This window comes from Triturus cristatus, chromosome 1_1 (genome assembly GCF_964204655.1).
Source record: "Triturus cristatus chromosome 1_1, aTriCri1.1, whole genome shotgun sequence".
Classification (NCBI taxonomy): Eukaryota; Metazoa; Chordata; class Amphibia; order Caudata; family Salamandridae; genus Triturus; species Triturus cristatus.
The window spans coordinates 555,107,432-555,125,830 of NC_140579.1; the positions used below are offsets into that span (position 1 = coordinate 555,107,432).

The 18,399-nt window shown below is 42.6% G+C and overlaps 1 protein-coding gene across 1 annotated transcript in view; it reads right to left on the reverse strand.

Annotated features, from left to right (window-relative positions):
- CELSR2 (cadherin EGF LAG seven-pass G-type receptor 2) overlaps window positions 1-18,399 on the reverse strand; it is a 691,477-nt gene that overhangs the window by 167,565 nt on the left and 505,513 nt on the right. Inside the window, exons 13-17 of the mRNA XM_085643385.1 lie at window positions 9,855-9,996; window positions 7,791-7,911; window positions 6,100-6,283; window positions 4,899-5,000; window positions 3,517-3,611 (exon numbers count right to left, since the gene is read on the reverse strand). Coding sequence (XP_085499511.1) covers window positions 3,517-3,611; window positions 4,899-5,000; window positions 6,100-6,283; window positions 7,791-7,911; window positions 9,855-9,996 — 644 coding nt within the window. The remainder of the gene's footprint in view (window positions 1-3,516; window positions 3,612-4,898; window positions 5,001-6,099; window positions 6,284-7,790; window positions 7,912-9,854; window positions 9,997-18,399) is intronic.

Here is an 18,399-nt window from a genome sequence, read left to right on the forward strand (position 1 = left end):
ATGCAGATTTAGTCTTTGGCCCTCAATATGAGCGGCCACATAAATGGCGAAGTAACAAGAGTTACCGCACCCATTGCAATTAACCAGGCCGCTGTTAATGGGGTTATAAAGACAACCCCTCTATAACTAGAAATCAGTTCTGACGCTAGCTTCCGAAACTGTGTGATCGTGGGCAAATCACTTCATCACACTATCCTTAGCTCGCCTCTCTGGTAAAATTAGCACCACTCTGAACCAGACCTACACCATGTTAAGCACTGTGCTAACATTGCACATTTAGATTTGCAGTCCTCAACACGGATTGTTTCCTAGAGCAGTGGCTTCGTGGAAAAGCAGAAAACCAATAGCATCCTAGGCATGGGCCACTTAATAAAAGGCTGCTTTGCTCGCGCTGTCGGAGGCTTGTTGCGCTGTCCATAATGTCTTTGCAATCAGCCTGCAAGTAAAGCATTAGTCAATAAACAAAATAGTGCTCACCCACTTAGAACGCAGACCGTGTAACAAGCCAAGTAAAAGGTCCAGTCGTTATGGGAGGTAACAAATGCAGCTAAAGCAGTATCGAGGAGGGACTAATAAGCCTATTTACTAATCAAAAGCCAGCCCTTACGAAGGACAATGACACAAGCCAATGACAAATATGGCCGGCGAGTGGGCAGGGCTTCCAGTGCATACTCCCAATACAGCATACCTTGCAGAGCAAGCGAGCAGCACATGCGCGCTGCCTCTAGGCTTAACCTAAAAAATAGTAAGTATCTTCATATATGTTTAGGTATCAAAAGAAAATTGTTTAGGTAAGTACATTTTTAAATGGGAATATTTTTCAGGTCGAAAGGTGGACACAGTGGTACAGGTGATGTCGGGGAAGTCATGAGGAGTCACTCCACAGTAGACTCAGTACCTTGGGGACCACGCTGACACCATTGGTCCACTTTGACACAGGCTGAGGGGTTCGGATGCAGTGGTGCTTGGCAGTGTTGGGTTTTGGGGGGCCGGAGTCCCCTTGGTCTTTCTTTAGCTGTCTGTAGGATGCAGGGGACAGGTCCGCTGTCCCTCAGGAGTTCTTGTTTCCTGAGCAAAGGCTGGCAGGTCTCCTAAGATTTGGAGACTCAGCAGTTGCAGGACAAGTCAACTTTTGGTGCAACAGGAGAAGGCAGCAGGCAGGCCAGTAGGGATGGCACCAAGTCAGTTGCTGGGTCTTCTGTTCTTGCTGTGCGACTCTTCACGTCCGTCTTTCTTCAGGTCGACAGAATTCCTAAGGATGCCATCACAAAGATGGCTACTTCTGAAAATGTACGTCCACCTCAGGTTAGCCCACCTTAAGGGTGATAAAAGCCTGGGGAAGGTGCACCTACCTAAATAGCTACTTTTCTCACCTATCCAGGTGCCAAAAGGGCTCTGGACAAAGGGGGGTGACTTCCTCTCCTTTGAGGGGAGCCAGATGCGCATTCCAATGATGGCAGCTCTTTGAAACTTGCCGGCCTACGGAGGCTAATCAGCGGATCATCCTGTGGGAGGGGGTGTTACACCCTGTTACTGGACAGGCTTTTGTTTTGGGTCTCCTGAGAGCAAAATGCTCTCACCCTAGGAGGCCAGAACAGTGTCTCGAGTGGAAGGCTGGCAGAAACCAGTCAAAGTACACCAGAGACTGTTAGGTTTTCAGGGGACACCTCTAAGGTGCTCTCTGGGTGCTTGTATTGAGAAATCCATCACTGGAATCAGTGTGGGTTTATCAATACGAGATATTTGATACCAAATATCCCAATCTTCAGTGAAGCCATCATATAGCTGGGGAACTCATTTATTTTCACCAGTGTACAGCATATGTTTTAAAATGGCTTCTCTGGTTACTTGACAGGCAGTAATAAGACTGACCAGCACAGAGGTCTCAAGCAGGTATGCCCTTGCATGTAATATTCAGCACCCTGACTTATGGCTGTAAGGCCTGCTGTAGGGGTGACTTACAAATATTACATGCAGTGTTAGGGAACATGGCACACAGGGATGTGTGACATCTCATGTTTTCACTTTTATCTACACCAAGACACGCAGACTGCAATGGCAGACTTGCATGCGTTTGGTGAGGGGTCCCTTATGTTGCACAATATGTGTTGCTGCCCTTAGTGACCCTCTTTAGTACCTCAGGTCTTAGGTACCAGGGGTACCATTTACTAGGACTTACAGAGGGCGCTAAAGGTTTTGCCCATTGGTGGAAACAATTGTACAGTTTCGGGAAAGAGCTCTGTCACAGGGGACCTGGTTAGCAGGAACACAGGGCAATTCCAGGCCAAATCACATCAGTTACCAGAATCAAACTGGGGGTGACCATGTGAAAAGGGGCTACTTTCCTACAATGGACTTAAATTCAACCGTAAGTTACTGAAATGCAGGAATTCAGCAACCAAAACTCAGCAGGGCAAACTGTTTTAAGCATTTTGTCCAGGTGAAAAATGGAGTAGATCAGGCAGCACTTTAAAATCCTTTACATAATGAGAAACTTCATGAAGCAATGTTTTAGCCAATAATAAGAGATCAAGGTGTCCTATTGCATGTTGGAATAGCAGTATCAGATGCTCTTGTGTAATTACTAGGCCGAAATACGCTTTTGTTTCTGGAAATACAATACCTGAAAGTGGCATGGTGGTACCTTTTGGGTTTTGTTTATATATTGCCCAAACTGTTCTGTTATGAGGATTCATGCTAGTGGTGTCAACATGCCTCCATCCGAGAGAGTACTGTGCTTCAGTCCATGGATCAGACTGTGGGCACTACTTGAGACCTTGATTCAAGTCGTTTGACTAGACAGACTGCAAGACCTAGCAAGGGTCCAGATATCTTAAAGACTTTAGCAAAGATTCTTTAGGAAAGTCAATACCAAAAACCTTTCTTCTGAGAGCTCTCACTTTTGAGACTGAACTTGTTAAGCAAAACAATGAGGAGGAGCTAAACAGTCATTCTAAGCCCTCAAACATACACATGATGTAGCCATCTGTTGAAATTCCGGACATCATTAAAATTAGGGCTCTTTTAATCATGTTTTAACAATTATTCGAGATCATTAGTTGCTTAGAATTCATAAAATAATGATAACAAAGTTCTTTCCTTGTAAATGTATCTATTATGCTCCATGTTGCTAGCGCTGTATGAATAGTAAGTCTGAGTGTCAACAGTACCTAGAAATCGAAGTCAGTAATGTATCCATATAATCAAGTTTAATCACATTAGAAAATAAATACACCTGGCAAGTTTATGCAGCACAAACAGTCTGTGTATTATTTTATTCTTAGTCAAGTGACAAATAGACCTATAATATTGCCTTTGCTACAGTTGTCTGTGAGATCTGAGCTGTGAGACTCAAATACCAGCAGAACGTTGATGATTGCGACAGGTATTCACAGTGCCCAGGGGCTCTAAGGTTAAACATCCTCAGAGAACATGAAAGGTTCATCACTAGCAATGCCACCTGTTATTTGGTGTGGATATGTCAGACAACGTGTCAAAAAAGGAGAGACTACTAACCAAATTCTTGAGCTGGGAGAAGGCCACAGAGCTGCAGTTGAAGAGACTGGGAGGGAGCCAACCCTTGTGCTCATCACAATGACGGATTGCTGTACCTAAAAAGAAAACAAAGAGGAGCAATGAGCAGGAATGGCCTTTCATCTGTGGATCCAATGTCTGCTTGTGCAATCTACCCTCATTCTATTGGGACCATGCTCAATGCTACATGTGTGGTCTAGTGTCTCCTGCCTATCCACTGTGCCCAGGGCCTGTTCTCTTTCCCTGGGTCTTTGGGCTATGCTCGACCTGCTTGGACAAGGTTTTCATTCTCTTTCCATTTAAATCATTCTCCACTTCCTCAATCTTGTATGTCATGAGGTTGGTGGAACATGTTCCTAAGGCAGTTTAGATGCAAACGAACTAGCAGGAACAATATGGTCTTGTATCATGACCGAACCCATGAGAGTATATTTAAAAGGAACTCTTCCTAGCTCTACTCTGAAAGCTTTCGATGAGTTTCATTGGCAAGCAATAGTATTTTTGGACTGTCCCTTCTCAATTATGCTGTACACATACATACCCAGATATGGATGCAGAACATGAGGATGGGTGGATCCTATTTACAAACACCTTAATTTAAGAGATCCCTTGTAGTGCAGAGGGCTACTCTAAATATAGAGTCAATCAGACAATGCAGCTATGCCCTGAGAATGCTCTTGAAGTGCATTAAGCTTCAGGACAGTGTTTGCTCTGGTAGCCACTTTTTTTCAATGAGGTCTACACTCTGTGCAGAATTACTTTTTTAACAGCTGGATCCTGATTAACTTAGCATCAAATACTTCATCCTGGATTTATAATCTACTCTCCCTCACTATGCTCTGGCTCTGTACTAGACTTCTGAAATCCAACAATTGGGTAGGTGCACTCACTCATCCCCTGTGCCACAGTCTATATTTTACTTTCTCACCGCAAGAGCAATATGGCATCCTCTAGAACCGTGAAATACAATCCTGGCACTCCGGTCACACTCTAAATTTTATGCCCTGGGTTACAGGGATCTCAAATCATTCCATGTCAGATGCAAGTACCATATTCTGCTCTAGTGGTTTCTTTGTTTTCGGATATTTGAACTTCTAATGAGGAAAGTAAAACTAAAATGTATGAGAACATAATGAGAAAACAAACATAAATCCACTACTCGCAACTAATATGAAACTCTAGGATGTACGGATTATGCCATTGAACTAAACGCATTGCGATTCTTTCTATAAGGTATCCATGAACCCCAGTTACTTATGTGTACGGCGTAATAATTTCTGAAGCATATATACTGGGCTTCAGCGCTACTCATCACCTTGCATTCCATGTCAGAAGTCAGCAGGAGCTCATGAAACAATATTTACCAAAAGATCCTTTTGGGCATGGCACAGCAGCAGGCAGTCCAAAGCGGGTCCTTGGCCACCAGATCTCATCTTCTATTGCGCGTGGACAGCTGTCATAGTTCACTGGAAGCCGGAGAATGAATGAAAGAAAGGATAAGACTCTCATGAGATTCAAGCAGGGATCAGATAAAGGGTATACACACTGAATACACTTGCAAAGATGAAGTGACAATATATTTATAATGGAAAGATACGCAAGTATGAAGTTAAAAAGAGAAAACTTACACTGACCTAGAAATGTTTTACTAAATGATACACTGATAATTGATATTCTGGATTCAATATTTTTCTAGGTCGAAATTAAAATAAAATGTGATGTTTTTAAAAATACGGTCTTTTTCTGGACCCCTATTCACCTCCCTGGCTTCCACCGCTACATTGGAGAAACAAAATTCAAAACTCCCTAGATCTAGTCTAGCTCTTGAGAGGGTCCACACTGCTTCAGACTCAGTAGAATATCAGTAGCAGGGCACAGCTTTACAAATCATGCAGCCTAGACGAATGCTCCTGAAGTCGTAAAGCGAAAGAAATAAGCAATCTAAAAGAGTGGGGGTTTCTACTCAATTACTTACTATAGCACTAAAGGGAGGTTGAGCAGTTCTAGAGGAGGGAGGAAACATTTTGCATCTATTCTACTCTGTAGTATTTAAGTGTTTTTTGCACAGTCATCCAGTAAATAAAATTCTAATTAAAAGAATAGTCTCAGTAACAAACTACTCTTTATCGCTTCAACCACTTACAGTGTTTCAAAACCTGTTTCTTGCACATTACGAATTCGATCAATGTACTGTACTGCAACTGGAGTTTGTTATTGCACATTCTTACATCGTTTAATTGTTCGTTTCACCTGTTTTGCTTCGTTCTACTTTATCATCGTAGTAGGCAAAATTACTTAAACATATGGCACTGTTTCTTGTTGTGAGATCTGCAAAGCAGCTACTTGACATTTGATTCAGTCAGAAAGCATTGAATTTTCGGTTTATATGATGTGAATTAGCTAATAAAGTATTAGCTTGAAGGTGTTTTGAAAGGTTCACATGATGCTGTGTAGTGTTATATAATCATATCAATCTACTACAGAAGATGTCCAACTGTCAAACCATTGCTACTGGTAACTGATGTTTACGTAAACATTAAGGCTACTGAGTGAGGTAATCCAGACCTTCGCAGCCATCAGAGGTGACCTCAGCAAAGGGGTTGTCACAGCAGTCACACTGCCGACCGATGACACCTGGCTTGCACTGGCACTGTCCGTTCTCCGTGTCACATGTGCGGGACAGCGACCCCGTGGGATAGCAATCACACAGAAGGCAACGATCACTCCCCAGAGGCTGGTAATGATTTTCCTAAAAAAGAGCGAGAATGGTTATGGCAAAACTTGGTCCTCAACCCAAATGGGAACATAATGGAGATGGTGTGGCTTTTCTCTGACAGACCTCAATCCTCGCTTGCATTCCCCAAAGTCGGATAACTTCTCAACTGGCATGCAAAATTCACTGGTACCCTATATCATCAAAACCTCGGCTTTAGTGACCTACAAAGCATACCTCCAAAGCATCTGTCAGTATTTATCCTACAGCCACACTCACAAACTCTCCTCCTTCTTCATGTCCATCAAACTACAATTGTGATGGTTCCTCTCCTCACCAACTCATCCCTCATTTTCACATTGCCATATGTTGTGTTATTCAACGCAATCAGTCATGCTTCAAAGCACATGGCACTGTTCCTGTTGCTCACTTCAATACCTATCACTCATCTCACCTAGCAACCCCTCTCAGCCAATCACACTTTCACGATCTGTCAAATGCTCATGTTACCTAGATTCTCCTCAACTGTCACACACTGCTTCGTGCCTCCCACAAGTTGACCACATCTTACATCTGCACTGTAATTGCATTTATATAGCGCTTCCTACCCCTGAAGAGACACTGAAGCACTTTAGGCTGAGTAGCATGCTGCCCTGGTACTCACGGTTAGTGGTTAGTGTTATGATGTAAGTACATCATCCTAAGTTCTACTCTATTTGCATGTATTCCATGTTGGAGGTTCCAAGATAGATTGTAAGGCTAAGGGAATTCCAAGGTTGGCAGTTGCTCCTGTCACCTTGAGAAGGACTGACGCCAGGAAGTATCACAAATAAAGCTTACTGGAAGAACCCTATATATTTGGTGTATTGTGGTATGTTCCCTCCAGTACAGTCAGCCCAGTGTTTTTAGTGACTTGCATATTGGTATTCATCTGTCACACTTTGTCTGCTACTCGCCTCACCCAGCTGCTCTTTGTTGCCCATCTTGTTGTCATACTTTGCTGTCACACCTCTTTGGTGATTACTGCAACATTTTGCCAGTTGCTCTCATCGCCCACAATTCCTTATTGCATCTCACACTGATAAATAGTACCTTTTCCTCACCCAGAAAATGCCCCATCCGTTACACGAATTGTTCACTTTCTGCACAGTTCCACATTGCCTACAATCGGCCGTTCCTAGTCAGCCAACACATTGGCTCACTCATTCTGTTATTCACATCAGCCAGCTATCCCTCAAGGTCACACACTGCTTTTGAACTCACCCAGCCACCCATCAGAGACCATCACTGCCATACCCTGCTTCTGACTCACATATCTCTCTACTGGTCCCTTATAGCCATCCCTCACTTCTACACTACCCAGCCTATGCAGTTAACCAACCACCTCCCAGCCCAGAATGCACTAGCACTGTGCTTATCACTCCTCTCATGCCCTCGACACAATCTTCCACCTCTACGCTGTCTAGTACTCATCTTACACCCCACGCCAATCACAAATGTCGTAACACAAATTTCTCAGCCTGTCCCACACCAAGGCGCTCACCCTACAGCGGCACTCTCCACTGGTCTTGTTACAGTCTGGGTCAAAGCCTTTGCCAACATCACAGTTACAAGGACCACACATTGGGTGTCCCCACCAGCCTCGTGGGCAGGGCTGGTCAATCCTGCAAGATAAAGTGCAAGCGTCAAAACATGTTCACTCAAAGGGGAAAAAAGGAATCTGGAAGCTGTGGGTACACTCTACTCGCTGCACAGGCCGGAGTCGTCTGATGCAGAGGGTTCAGGGTACAAGCAGCCATCAAGAGGATTATGAGTTGGATCTGCGTTGTTACACCCCTTTAAACACACAGACTAGAAGTTTTTTAACCCGGTTTTAACAAGAGTGTGTATGTACGAGCACGGGATTGCCCAACAGTACCTACATTTGAAAACTGGAGGTGCTCGTAAAAACCCCAGCGAGGAAATTATCAAACTTAGGACAATAATGTTAACCCAGTTACTTGTAATGTGAACAATAAAAATGTAGTAAATAACTTACAGCATCGCCTGCAAATGTAATACTGGTGAAAAACAGGTCCGCACAAACAAGGTACAGCACTAGACAACAAGACATCCCAAATGCACTGGATGGCAATGTGTCTGTACTGTACATTTACAACAATGGGTAGCAACGAATTCCCACTGTACAGATACAGCACTGGATTTCAATGTATCACCCTGTATGTACAGGCACAGTACTGGTTAGCAATGTGTCCACACTGCACAGTTACAGCAATGGAAAGCAATGTCTACCGCCCTCAACACCGCTCCATCTCCTGGTACTGGTTGAGTTTATGCTGGTCTTTGACTATGTACAGCGCACAACTGCCTTTTACCGAGCTTCATGCTATAGAAATACCATATACATACTGTAAAGCACAAGGTACTAATTTGTGCCAATTGCATGAGTACATCATCAAACAGCAGTCTTTCCTCCCTGCACAGATGTGGCACTAGACACCGGGGTATCTACACTACACAAGCACAGAACTAGATAACATCAGGAAATCCCTGCACAGGTGCAGCAGTGTGCGAGCATGTGTTCCCACTGCAGTTACAGCTCTGTACAACACATTCCTCTTCACTGCACAGGTACCTCAATGGACACCATGGTGAGGTACAGATCTAGAGGCATAGTCTCCAGTGCACATGTACAATACCTAAAGCAGAAAGGTGTCACTGCACAGATAAGGCACTGGGCACCTCTGAGTTGCCATTGCACTGGTACAACACTTAAAGAAATGTGTCTTCAGCACAGAGTTACAGCAGCAGCCAGCATTGTATACTCGCTGAACAGAGACAGCACAACGTGTCCCCTCTGCACAGGTGCAGCACTAGGGCCAGTGCTTCCCAACAGCAGGAGCACAGCACTGGGCACCAAGAGGTCCAAAGCATGTACAGTAATGTGTCCTAACATCAAAGATACAGCAAAAGGCTCAAACGCCCAATTCTGCTCATATCAGGCAGCTGCCCTTAGCATCCCTCTGCTGTCCAACTCTGCTCACAACTCCCGAGGGACTCTTGCTCTGGATGAAAACCCAACATCCGTGACACAGCACTCTGATGCTAGAGTGGACAGCATCACAGAGGGCCAGTCTTGAAGTTACCGGGATGTTTACAGGAGCAGAACTCAAAATCTTTTACTACTTGCCTCTTCTGCTAACTCTGACTCATCTGACCTTTCCACCTATCCTTTTAGCCTGCATGCAACATCACTTCATTGAAAATATTACATTACTATGGATTTAAAAGTGTGCACTTTTATTTCAACAGACAGATTTTATGATTTAATGTTGTTGGATACATTATTTGCAGAATATGATGCAAGTTTGGGAAACGAACAGCAAGCGGCGATTTTGTACTGTGTCACATTATTATACATATCATGTAAAAGATGATTTTGGGCCATTATTATGATCAGGAAAATTTTCCGGAGAGAAGATACTTTTTGGCCAACCAGTAGGTAAGGATGCTTCCTATCAGAATTCCGCACTCAATTTGATAAAGAGGTGTCACCTTCCCTCGCCCTCTGAACCATTGCCCTAATACCCAGCTGACCGTCACTCACTTTCTCTCGCAGTATGGTCCAAAGTAACTGTGTGGGCACTCGCATGTGTACCCGTGTGATGAGCTGGGCTTTCGGGCACACACGGACTGATGTTCACAGGGGTTCAAGGCACAGACATCCGAGCACCTATCACCGTAGTAACCTGTGAGACAGAAAGAAGAAGGGGTTACCTAGAATGAAACAGATTGCACCCTTTATGGTTTTTCAAACATACCATAACAGACATGTTTTGTAGAGTGCAAATTCCAATCAAAAGTAGGTCTCTTGGCCCTACTGAAAAATAACTGGTATTTATTATGAACGAAAGGGGTAAACGGTTTACCAGAGATGTCAATGATGCATGGAGCATTGAGAATTGTGAGCACAAGAAGCAAGTAATTTCATGTAGGGAGGTGCACAGGCCATCACAGGTCTAAATGACCTCAACCTAGAACATCTCACCAAAGACGCAAGGCCAATAATATTAAGTGAGGGGTTGGCGATGCTCACGCTAAAACTAATTTTTAGGTCTTCCTACAGATCACCTAAGTGCTGTTGTAGACCTGTTGTTTCCAATACTTTACCATGTACTCAAGAGAGAGTATTAGGTTTTCCCCAAGCTCATGATTTGATGGCTTTCTTGTCTGTTTCAGTTTGCTGGTTCTGACTGGGAGTTTTCCCTTCCTACTTTTGTGATTGTGCTGCCCAGTGGAGCATTAAGGTTTCACTGTGTTTTGAATGGATCTTTCCATTGCTGAAGACTGGGAACTATTTTCCCTTTTGTGTTTAAAATCAGTTCACTTTTAGCACTCAAAGTGGGCTAGCCATCCTTTACCCTGTGTTTTGTTCTGCTCACTCTATGCCCCACTGGCCTTGCTTCCATCTTCTCTTTCTCCCATCACTCCTGCTCTCCCTCCTTTTACTGCTCCCGTCCCACTAGCTTGCTTTCAGTACATACCTGCACCCTCCCTCTCACCCATCCTCTCTGATGTCTCTCCTGCCACTGTTTCCACCCTCAAAAACTCCCAGTGGCCCTGGCTTTCCTTTCTCAATCATCACTTTCCTTTCATCGACACCACCCAGGACCTGGACCAGGTGTTGTGTTCTTATGTATTTCTATTTGGTGATGTCACCAAATGGTCGCCCAGCAGCTGTAGCTTGGCAACAGGGGTTCTAGTACGTGAGGCCAGTCTGTGGAGTCACGGAGACAGGACAGCTGTGTGTCAGGTGGCAGCTGTTGGGGGTTGCTGTTATCTATCTTAAATAAACTACTTTCTACTTCAACTGATTCCCCCTTTCTTCAATATTGGCGACGAGGATGGGATGGCTGAATTAAGGAAGGAAGGAAGGGAAAGCAAGAATTTATTGAAGATAACACAGCATTTTTTATCTGCAATAAGGTCATTGGAGAACCCCAAGGCAAGGAAATAAACATCAAAATATCATCACATCTTCATGTGAAAGTGTCAGCAAAACAACTTTGGATTCGGGACTCATTGAGACTGTCCCTAGAACATTTAGTGACTGCTTGTTTGTGAAATTCACGTGAGACTTGGTCTGCCGGTGCACTTTTGCTGAAGTTACTTCCATGCGTGTACCAGCGAAGGAGGAAACCATTGGAGTTGGACAGCATTCGTGCACAAGGCGAGGTGCACAAGTTTTGAGGTTATTGTCGGTGTGTGATCTACGCGACGCTATCTCTATTTTGTTGAGGAGGGTCCACTAACTCGTAAGGGGAAGAAATTGAACGACAACTGTACAAATTTCGCATCAGAAATTAAGAGAACTTTGTAAGTAAAAATCGTCTCAGTCACTGTTAGTTTGCGCGTTGTGGAACATCGGTTGTCGGTTGCGCGACCATTTCTGTGTCTTCACGAAGATTTCCTAGAACGGCATTGTGCATCACACAACGCGCATGCATGTAGTGCGCGACCGAAACGCGACCTTGCGTAAGGTCACGTTGTGCGTGCCGCCATTTTGGGCGATACCTAGTTACCAAATCGTCGGAACAACGCGTACTGCAGAAAGAAAAACGCTACGATAGCGGATTTTTCAGGGATACGAAGACCGAGAAGGTGAGCTTCTTGTCCAAGCATTATTCCTTGAAATTGAAGCAAAAAAATGTAAAATAGTAAATAATTCACTAAATTACACTTAGTTACTGTTCTGACTTTATATAGTGAACCAGCAACATGGCAAATCAAACTATTGTGCCTCCTCCCACCTTTCTACTGGTGCACCTTGTATGCTTTGGGAGGATTGGAAGGAATCCTTCATCACGTATTTGAAAGCTATTGGCGCAGAAGTTTATGTGGCTAGCAGGAAATTAGCAATCTTAAAACATCATCTTGGGGTCGAAGGGAGGAATGTTCTGAAAACGCTTCCCAAACCTTTGTCTATTGAAAGAGTGTTGCATCCTGTATTATGTAAGTTATTTGTTCTGCTCTGTGTTCTGGGCTCACTGGAATATGGAACACGGTGTCTGCGTGGTATGGTTTGTGTTCCATATTCCAGGGGTCGACAGTTGGTGTTTTCCTGTAGCTTGATGTGCTGTGTCTCGAACTTCCTACATAAAGAAACGTTATTTGTACCTACCTCGTTCCCTGGAGTTTGAATTTTACAATTGGCGACGAGTTGTGGAAGGTGTTGCTGCCACTTCATTTGCGAGGCACAGGTGCGCTGCAGCTTTCATTTGGATCCACGCTGTTTGTGGTGGTAGAGACGTGAGAAGCATTCTCTTTTCATTGCCGTAGTCTTTTCAGGCTGTTCCCGAAAATCCGGAGTTCGTAGCTGGTTGAGTCCTCAAGCGGCTGAATTTTGATTATTTTTGCTGGAAATACGAGTACTGGAAATATTACAAGGATACGTCACGTCTGCACGAGAGGAGTGACTACGTTCGATTTGGTATCCGGGATACAGTGAGAGACGCTCCACTAACAGAAGCATTCAAGTTTATTCTGAGCTTCTCTGATTGGCTGAAGATCTCAAGTGTTAAAGCCTGCTATTGGCTGCGCGTGACGTAATCACGCTGGCGGCCATTTTGGTGTAACACGGAGGAGTAAAGGAGAAATTAATAGTCGGAGAAGTTTATTTTTCTCGTGTTTCTAGTCTTCGTTTTGGGAAAAGAACTTCCACTTTTCTGAGGTACTTTGTGAGTGACTTTACACATACTATACTGGATTAGTATGATGAAAGAGCTTTATTTTTCATTTTGCTTCTGTGATAGGATAAAACAGCTCCAATAACTTATTTTACTCTGTGATAAGACAATAATAACAACAGTAACTTAGGTGTGGTATTCAAAGTGACATAATTTTTTTTTTTTTTGCAAGGATACATGTTGAAGTCTCATTTATAAAGTTGATCTGTTATTTTTGTTTGGTAAACATGCAATTCGATCCGCCGTCTAAGTTTCTACAGGACAAGGGTGAACCACCGATTCCCTGGACAAGATGGAAAGAGGAATTTTTTACCTTTTTAAAGGCCATCGATGGAGAACGCATGTCGGCGGAAAGGAAAAAAAACATTTTTCTTCATTCCTTGGGTTCTGAAGGACAATTGGTTTTTAGAACTCTTCCGCCTGTTAGATCTGGTGGTGATCACAATGTTTATGATGAAGCCATTTTACGTATTGAGGGTAGATTTAAACCTACTACTAGTGTTGCACTTAATAGGTTTAAATTTTATACAAGAGCTCAGGCAGACAGTGAAAGTTTTGATGAATTTCTCACTGCTCTGCGTGCGTTATCATTGCATTGTAACTTTGGTCTCATGACGGATGAGATGATCAGAGATCAGATAATTGTGCATGTTAAGAGTAAAAAGGTTCAGGAACAATTGTGGATTTTAGGTGACCCTAGCCTGGAAACATCGATTAGTACAGCCAAAGCTCTTGAACAATCAGATAGATGGATCAAAGCTCTTGATAAAGATTCTAAGTCTGTTGCTTCAAATGAGGTTAGTGTAGTTAGTTCAAAAGGAGGTCCTTCTTACAAGACTGATAATAAGTCTAAACAATTTTATTGCTATAGGTGTGGCAATCCGGATCACATAGCTTCATTTCCGCATTGTCCTGCTATAGGTAAGGAATGTAATAAATGTGGACGTCCTGGGCACTTCTCGAAATTGTGCAAAAATCTTTCCAAACCTAAAGTTGATTACAGGAAGTTTAATTCAGATTCTTCCAATGCTGGAAGAGGGAAAATTTCTTGTGTTGCGTGTGAGAACATGCCAAATGATTGTTCCTTTGGAGGAGTAGAGTCTGGTGTAGTGGTTTCAATTCAGGGTTCCTTTGATTTGTCGGAAGTTGATAAGATTGGTTCGCCTAAGTGCGTTGTCGATATTTTGGGGAGAAACGTGGAACTCATGGCAGACTCTGGTTCTCCTTGGACAATTATTACCAAAGAGTATTGTTCAAAGTGTTTGGGTGATCTTGTGGATTTTGGATCCCTATGGGAGCCGGATATTTTGGCTTTCAATTTTGATGGCTCTAAGATTGATTTCATTGGTTACAAAGAAGTACCCATTCGATTTAAAGGTAATTCCACTATCATCAAGTTATATATTACTCCTAAAGGGGTTAATGTGCTGGGATGGCGTGACCAAGCCAGACTTGGCGTTATGTTAAATCCCAGAGACAAGGAACCAGTTTCTGTTCTAGCTCTAACTGTGTCTACAATTGATTTTTCACAGATGTTTCCTCTAGTTTTTTCAGATAAGTTAGGGAAACTTAAAGGTTTCACACACAAGATTAAGGTCAAGTTGAGTGCTATCCCTGTTAAACAAAAACTTAGAGGTGTTCCAATCAACATCAGAGAAGACTTAAACATGTTGGATACCATGGTTAAGGATGGTATTATTGAGGAAGTGGAGTCCTCGGAGTGGGTGTCTCCCATTGTTTTGGCCCTTAAACCGGATAAAAGTATTAGGTTGTGTGTTGATTTAAGAGCCCTTAATTCTAACCTTGTTGTGGATTGTCATCCCCTTCCGAATATCAATGAGATGATATGTATGTTGGATGGAGCATGTGTATTTTCCACTCTTGACCTTCGGTCAGCTTATCATCAAATTGAACTCACGGAGGATTCTAGACATTACACAGCGTTTATAACACCACATGGTCTTTTTCAGTTCAAAAGAATGCCTTTTGGCCTGGCTTCGGCCGCTTCTGTTTTCCAGAGAGCTATGTATCACATTTTCAGAGACTTGTCTGCTTATGTAAAATGTTTTCAGGACGATATTTTGATTTTTTCGAAAAATGATGATGAGCATTATCTACATGTAAAAGAAGTCTGTTCTAGGTTAAGTGAATATGGGCTTACACTCAAAGCCACTAAATGCAAATTCTTCTGTAAATCTGTGGAATATCTGGGACACACACTGTCTGGGGATGGGGTGGTACCAAAAAAGGTTTTGGTTGATGCTATCATCAATTCTCCAGCTCCTGATAATAAGGATAAATTGTTATCATTTGCTGGGCTATGTGAATACTATAGCAAGTTTATATGTAATTTTGCAACCAAAATGGAACCTCTCAGAGAGTTGATGAGGAAGTCTTCTGAGTTTGTATGGACTGACAAACAGGATGCAGCCTTCAAGTGTATCAAAGAGGAGATTGTTAATGCCCCAACCTTGAGGTCGTTTTGTGTCAACAAAAGATGCATTATCACTGTCGATGCTAGTCTTTATGGACTAGGTGGGGTTCTTAGCCAATGTTCTGGTAAGGATGAATGGTGTGTAGCTTTTGCTTCAAAGACCTTGTCTGAAACGGAAAGAAGATATGCTGTTATTGAGAGGGAATTGTTGGCTTGTGTCTGGGCGATTGAGCATTTTCGCAACTATATTTGGGGAAGCAGATTCACACTGAGAACGGATCATAAACCGTTGGTTGGAATTTTGTCTCCTGGGGGTGGTTGGAACTCCACTGCTCGCATAGCTCGTCTTACATCCCGTTTACAGGAGTATGATTTTGAAGTTGCTTTTGTTCCGGGCAGAAACAATGTAACTGCAGATTTTTTGTCTAGGTTACCATGTGATGATAATTGTGTTTCTTCGATTGAACAGGATATGGATGTTGTTGCAACGTTGAAAGACTTTGTATCTCAGGATTTTGTAAAATTGTCAGAAAGTGAATGGGCGTTTGAAATGGGTAATGACCCGTTGTACCAGGAAATTTTGGGTTGTGTGAAAAATGGGTGGCCTAAGGAAAAGGAGGTTTCTGCTGATCTTGCTCCTTTTTGTCGGGTATCTGCCGACATTGAGGAAAGTGATGGTTTAATTTTCAAAGGGGGTAAGATTGTTCCTCCGAATGCCATGCAGAAGAAAATTTTATGTATTTCACATCAAACTCATTTAGGTATGTCTTCGATGAAGCGTTTGATTAGGGCTAACTTTTGGTGGCCGGGCCTTGACAAAATGGTGGATAGAACTGTTAGGGAGTGTTCAGAGTGCATTAGTAGCGATAAGATGCTTCACACTTCTTCTGCTCCGCTTAAACCGGTGGAGTGGCCAGTGTTCCCTTGGCAAAAGGTGGCTTTTGACATTTCTGGTCCGTTTAGCAGTCTGCCTCACAGTGCTCGCTTTGCTTTGGTTTTGATCGACTATCATTCTAAGTGGCCTGAGGTTAAGTTTGTGGCTAGCATTTCTACTCAGTCTATTGTGACTTTCTTTAGGGAAGTTTTTGCTCGTGAAGGGTATCCTGAGATAATTGTTACGGATAATGGGGTACAACTTACATCTCATGAGATGCAGGAGTTTTTAGGTATGTCTAACATCAAACATGTTACTACGTCTCTGTATGAACCAAGGGAGAATGGTCAAGTGGAGCGATTTAACAGGGTTCTCAAGGACAGTGTTCAGGTGGCACAAAGGTCAAGTGAACCTTGGTTGGATGTAGTCAGGAAGAAGCTGTGGGTTTATCGGATCACTCCGCATTCAGTGACAGGCATTAGTCCTTTCAGGTTGTTGAAAGGGAGGGAGCCTTCGTCTGAAATTTGTCCTTGGTGGATTAAAAAGTACAGTAAAACTGATGATACTACTGATATTGATGCTGTTGCTAGACAGGTTAAAAGTAAACAGGAGGTGATGAAAAATAGATTTGATGATAAAATGAATGTCAAGGTTCCTGACTTTGTTGTTGGAGATTGGGTTAGGGTCAGGAAGCCTGGGTTTTTGGTTAAGGGTTTTTCTAAATTTTACCATCCCATTAAGGTGGTGAAAGTTTGTAAGAACAGTGTGATCACTCAGGATGGAAGGGTTTGGAATGTTAGAAGGGTGGCAAGGTACAAAATGCCTGTGGTGGTTGAATCTTGTGTATCACATAATTTGTCTGATTTTTCAAAGTCAAAAAATGCTCCTCCTTCCTCATCTTCTGTGGCATGTAAATCAAAAGATGTTCCTCCTTCCTCATCTTCTGTGGCATGTAGAGTTAAGGATAATCTTCGCGAAAGAAGGTTACCTGTACGGTTCTTAGATTAACATTGTCTTTTATTAAGGGGGGAAATGTGTTGCATCCTGTATTATGTAAGTTATTTGTTCTGCTCTGTGTTCTGGGCTCACTGGAATATGGAACACGGTGTCTGCGTGGTATGGTTTGTGTTCCATATTCCAGGGGTCGACAGTTGGTGTTTTCCTGTAGCTTGATGTGCTGTGTCTCGAACTTCCTACATAAAGAAACGTTATTTGTACCTACCTCGTTCCCTGGAGTTTGAATTTTACAAAGAGGCAATGTTAACTCCGAGGATGAGGAAGATGAAGACGTCTATGAAATTGCCATGGCTATGTTAGAGGAAAATTACGGAAAAAAATTGAGCATTGTGGTTGAAAGACACAAAAAATGTTCGCGTAAACAGGCACAAGGAGAAAAAAATCGAACAATATGTAGCCGCACTAAGAAAATTAGCCATTTCTTGTAAATGTAAAGATTTACGTGACGAGATAATAAGAGACCAATTAATCAATGCTACGTGCAACAAGAAGATTCAAGAAAAACTATTAGACTTAACGGATCCCACTTTGGACAAAGCTATACAAATTGCAAAACGCATTCAAAACACATCACAATATGTAAAAGAATTAACAAATTCCAGTACCACACAAAGTGAATCAAATGACTCGAAGGTTTGTGAAGTAGTTGCAGGGAACAAAAGTAGCAAGAGTTTTGAGAACAAAAAGAAACAACCTTTTTATTCAAACAAAGTATGTTATAGGTGTGGAAGCAACAGACACTCTGCGGATCCCATTCATTGTCCGGCTGTGAAGACTAGATGTTATAAATGTAGGAAAATAGGCCATTTTTCTAGAGTATGTAAAGCGTCTAATATTGTTCAACCTAATACAAAGGTGAATGTAGTTAGAGATATTTCCGTTGAAAGTTCCGAAGAAAGTGAGGTAGAAGTATATGTTATAGATGAAGTTAACGATGTTGGCGCAAAAAGTGGTGACAGTTACATTCCACCAAAATGTAATCTCACAATAGAAAACACAATGATTCCTATATGGGCAGATTCATGTTCCCCTTTTACTTTGATCGACAAACAAGTTTTGGAAAAGTTAGGTTCCAAAACAC